This window comes from Hakea prostrata, chromosome 1 (genome assembly GCF_041222555.1).
Source record: "Hakea prostrata isolate BN-2017 chromosome 1, UWA_Hpros_2, whole genome shotgun sequence".
Taxonomy (NCBI): Eukaryota; Viridiplantae; Streptophyta; class Magnoliopsida; order Proteales; family Proteaceae; genus Hakea; species Hakea prostrata.
In genome coordinates, this window is record NC_142600.1 from 68,851,883 (window position 1) to 68,857,387 (window position 5,505).

Genomic DNA, 5,505 nt, shown 5'->3' on the forward strand with positions numbered 1-5,505 from the left:
AATTTATTAAAAAATAATAATAATAATAAATTACCTAATAGATATGTTGAATTGCCAAAACCCTTTTATTGGAATCTATACATCCAGAAGAGTCCTATCCATACCTATAGAGTAAGAATTAAACAAGAGTCATAAAACAAAATTAGGGAGATAAAGTTTTAATGTTTTGAAACTTATCTAAACAGTATATTATATTATATTATTATTTTATTTTAAAACAAAAATCCAACAATGTTAGTCATTATTTTTTATTATTTTTCTTACAATTCCATGGTCCTACATGAATCACATGGGTGGCTCAAATGCAATATATTGTTCATCTTCCTCCATCTTTGCCTGATCAAAAGTCGAGTTTGCTCTTCCGAAGACTAGGAGCATCAACAACGTTTGCTCTTCCAAAGCCATGAATAAGCTTCTGAACTATGATGGATGGTGGTGTTGCAACAGCGGTTTTATTGCCGAAAATAGCTCGAGAAATCGCCAGTTCAGCGATAAAATGGCAAGATATCGCTGAAAAATTGGCAATATCCTACCAAATCGAATTTCGGTGCTGGATTCGTTTCGCCCACCACTGAAATCACCGAATTTCAGAGCTCAATGGTGATCCATTACTCATTAATTTAGCCTTCGTACGGTCGGGCCACATCTAACTTGATTTTATAGGTCATTCTTCAAGCTAAAGCTTGAACGGTTTTGGACGCATCAGGTATAAAATGGACTTTTATGTAATAAGAGGAGATCGAGGATATTATACCAACTCATGACCTCTTCTTGAACCCAAAAAAAAAAAAAATTCATCACCTCTTCACTAGCAAGGTTTTTTTTTTTTTAATATGAAAATAAAAATTCATTAACAAAAAATAATTGACTTTGACAATGAAGAACAAACCCAAGCCGAAGTGGAATTCCCTTTCCACAAGCTTAAGAGAAAGAAGAATTTTGACTATACTGTTCCAAATTATAGAAATTATTTACTAAGAGGTGTTGGGTATTAGCAATTGAGCAATCCTATGATGGTGCCACTAGTTAGTATCATAAGATGATGACTTTGTCTTGCTACACCATCTGTCAAAATTATACACTACATAAGGATTCAAAAAGAGCTGATCAGCTTGACATCCATGTACTAGTTAGCTTAAAGTGTTCCAAGCATATGGGACAACCTAGAACACCCTTTAGCAAACCTTACTAGAAGGATTACATTATTACTATGACCTAAGGAATTTCCTTTGAATGCACCTATAATGTGATGGTTGTCCTTTTGCCAAAAAGAAAAAAGTAATACATTCTTCTAGACGTTGGCCTTTTATTATAGACCTTCGTTTGTTGTGTTGAACTTGAATGCTCTGTATTACATGTTGTTTACCGTTGACATCGAAATTTTCTCGACTTTCTTTTTCGCAAGTAGGTAAAAAACGAAACCATCGATTTAGATTTTAATTTTAAAAGCATATAACACAGAGCTACGCATTTAATGTATGGCACTGAAGTGAAACTGTTGTTTGTTGGTTGGTGTATAGATATTTCTTGTACGATAATCAAATCGTGAGATATGTGAATTATTTCTTTTGATTTTTAAAATGTCACTTGTTACAAACTTACAATTGGTTGAAAATTCCCCGTCAATATGGGTCGACTTCCTGCAAATCCAATATGGTGGGACCCATGTAGTTTAGCCAAATGAGGCAAATTAGACGAATACGGAGGAGCGTCAATAGGAAGGAGAAGTCTGACGAGACGTGTCAAGGATGGATGTTTGGTTTGGCAGCAATTGTGTGAAACAGAAAGTTAGTTGAAGAGAGAGAAATGTGTTTTCGATTGAAAGGTGCTGTAAAGTGTAAACAAACATTTCCTTAAAAATAATTTTCACTCCATTTCCATTCCAGTGCCCTTATTACATATTACCAAGGTCCGACATGTGTCGTCGACATGTTCGGTGACTGGCGATACCACCAACACGGCAACACAAGTCGCACGACTTTTTAACCGATAATGATCGAGAGAGAGAGGAGGTTTACAATTGTTTTCATCATTGTCACTGAAAAATTTGAAATTAAGAAAGTCATCTTCAGGTGGGAGTGTGAATCCTGTGAAGGAGAAGGAGAAGCCCAAGCTAGCACTTGACGCCCTACTGAGAGCAGTGCCGTTGCTCACCTCGTTGGACGACTCCACCTTTAGCTGTGCACTCCTCGTCTTCCTCAAGTATTGTTGTTGCTGCTTGTGATGGTGGTGGTGGTGTTTGTTTCTTCTACCACCACTAGTGTTTTTTGGTATCACTCTCCCAATTGATCTGATTTCGTTCTACTCAGTTCCCAGTGACACAACTTATACACTAAGCGGGCGATATTTTGCCGATACATTGTACCTTGAATATTACTTTTTTCTAATATAATTTTTTAATTTAATAGAGACGAAAACTGTCTTTTTCACTTTTTTTTGGGTTTTCAGTTTCACACGGAAAGGTTACCGGTATTCCATTCCAACAGAACACGGATTACACTATTAACTGAGCTGTGGACGGTTGAGAATTTATTATTAGTATTAAAAGATCTAAAGAAGCCAAAAGCAACTCGGCGGAAACAGAGCAGATAAAGCAGGGCCGACTGTGATACATTTCTTGATTCGCACTTGGTTTCAAACTTCCACAAGAAGAAATCAAGGCGAAGGGAAGATTTGGGTGAATTTAGAAATGGCAAATTTGGTCACGGCGGTGTTGGTGGTGGTGGTGATGGTAACGGCGACGGCGATGGTGGCCGAGGGACAAGGAAGCAATGAAACTCCGGCGTGTGCGTCGGCGTTAGTGCCATGCGCGAACTACCTCGGCTCCTCGAATCCTCCGGCTTCTTGCTGCACACCTATGCGCCAAACCGTCAAAACGCAACTCAAATGCTTGTGCGGCCTTCTCAATGATAAGGCCTTGTTTAAGAGTTTGAACATCAACGTCACCCAGGCTCTCGAGCTTCCCAAGCACTGCGGCATCACCGATACTACCACCGCCTGCCGCAAATGTACCTTCTTCTAACTTTGTTCCTCTTTTTTATTTTCGCTTCTTTTTATCTCAGCTTTTAAATCGGATCACGATAGATCAATCGATGATGTTGGTTGAGTGTTTGAACTTTTGGTGTTCGATTCTTGCTCTGCATTTTGGGGGTTTTCTGCTTTTTGCAGGAGAGTAATTTTTTAGGTTTCTTCTCTAAACTTATCAATGGTTGTTTGTTTTGTAAGTTATATAATTTTACAAATGTTGTTACAGTTTCGGCATCGGCATCGGCTCCTACTCCTTCGTCGTCGTCATCATCGGAATCAGCAACTACTCCACCACCGCCAGGTACACTCCCACTATCTGTAATCGTTTTATTTAACATTCTCGATGTTAATCTTAGAAAAATAGAAACTTTATGTTGCTTGGTAGGTATGAGAAATCTTTTATGGGATATATTAAACTGCTTTCTTTTGTTTCTATCAAGTATGGGAGAGTGATTTAAGGATTTGATTTAATTGCATTCTATCAATTTTGGAGCCTTTGACATTTAGAAACTACTTCCACTTCATAAATGAGAATGGTTATGGAGATCCAAAAGGCAAAAGCTAGCCACATGGCGAACAAGACATTAAACACCCACCTTTTTTTTTGACTTGCATTGTATTTCCTGTCCTTCAATGGGTGCCAAACCTTTTCAAATCATCATAATTGATTGCACGAAAAATGGGATTTTTTGAATTTCACTGTTAGCAGTTTACAACCTAAAATGGAAAATGATGGAGTTCTTTTGGATTTTTCCCCATTGTCAATCAATTCATTAAAAAACCGATCCAAAGGCCCCACTTAGAAAACAGTTCATTGATGCATGAACCACCTGTTTTTGCTTGTCATTCAAGTATGAATTATAAAACTGGAAAAAAGGTGAAATAAGAAACTTGATAGAGATGTAATTGATCAAGCTGATATCTTGAGTGCATAATCTTATAATTCTTCTTTGCTCATATGCAATGTCTTTGTTTTATGACAGCGGCAACTGGCAATGGCGTGATGAAGTTGGATTGGAATTGGATGCTTTCTTTGGTTGTACTTCTGGCTTTTATGGTGGTTAGGGACTTCTCTGTGCTCTAAATCCCTGCGTGAGAGAGTTTTGCTTGTTTGAGGGTTTTCTTCCTTTTCCCTGCATTGTATTGATCTTCATATAGAGTTAGGAATATCCTTTTCCAGAGTCACTTTTCCATATCTGTTTCAGTTGACATTATTTTCCTAATCCAGCTTAGTTTACACAGCCTTTGTTCCTGCCATGTAATTCTGATATTTTAATGGTATAATATATTTTCCTTGGCGTTGATTTGTTATATTATAGATTTGAGTTGAAATACCTCAGGTGTTGCTGTGTACACTATTTTTGCAATTGTATTTAGAGTTTTTTCTAAGGCGAAATACGAACATTGAAAGTAGGCAAGAGAATCTCAGTGTCGAATGCCCTGAAAAATGATTGTGGGTTTCTTTTTTTTGTTGGTTTGTCTACAACACAAGCACACAAAAGTTCTTTAAGTACTAGAATTCTACAACTCTGTGAAACAACGGTGTTGGCGTTCTTGGGGAATTCAGAGCTTCCATGGCTATCTCTACTTCGTCTATTATTAATACCATGGTTATTAAAGCGGCAAAGCGACCAAATAGTCAATATTTTTAATATAACTACTTTTAAACTATTTTTTAATACAAGTGCTTTTTATAATAAACTAAAGTACTAAACAAACATTCATCAATCACATTCATAAAAATAAAAAAAATAAAAAAAAAATAATAATAAATTCAAGAATCACAATTATGAATAACAATTTTATTCATATATAGTTTAGTGAAATTATTTTTAACGTGATTTTTTTGTTAAATATACATGAATAATATTCAAATTGGAATCATAATTGATGTATCCATTTTCCCCTTTTTTTAACCAAACAATGTCATAAATTAATAGATCTCATTATTCCAATTTTTAAGTCATTGTTTATTTAATGATTCATTGATTATTAATGTTAAATATGGCTCATGTTTAACAGGCCCAAAGTGCCTTAGAGTTCATTTGCAAATTGGGCATCGATTTCGAAATGACTCACATATTTTGAATTTATATACGGCATTGTAGATAAATTATGATTAAAAAAAAAGAAAAAAATAATATGCACAAATTACAAAATGTAAAAATAGCGGTTGCTTTAGCATCTAGGCAGCAATATTGTGCAAAAGGCAGCAAAGCAGTAGTACCTAAGCAAAAGGGCGGCAAGAAATCAGCCCGTTAGTTAAGCGGTTCAAAAACCACTTTGCTGCCTAGGCGGATGCTTTGATAACCATGATTACTACTGATATTAAAGGGGGGGTCGCCGGTAGAGGGGCGGTTGTCGCAAGCAGTGTAGGGGCGGTAGTGAGTTTTCGTTGAATGAAGGAAGATGACGGGTGAATGAAAAATCCCTTTACCCACAAAAGGAGCAAAATGAAGGAAAATTGACTAAGGGGTA

General features: G+C 36.4%; 1 protein-coding gene across 1 annotated transcript; it reads left to right on the forward strand.

Annotated features, from left to right (window-relative positions):
• Positions 1 to 2,529: 2,529 nt before the first annotated feature.
• On the forward strand, positions 2,530 to 4,471 carry LOC149029605 (non-specific lipid transfer protein GPI-anchored 9-like). Its single transcript, XM_089151070.1, has 3 exons — positions 2,530 to 3,008; positions 3,254 to 3,328; positions 4,011 to 4,471. Exons 1-3 carry the CDS (start codon positions 2,690 to 2,692, stop codon positions 4,109 to 4,111), a joined length of 495 nt encoding a protein of 164 aa, XP_089007196.1. The 5' UTR covers positions 2,530 to 2,689; the 3' UTR covers positions 4,112 to 4,471.
• Positions 4,472 to 5,505: the final 1,034 nt, after the last annotated feature.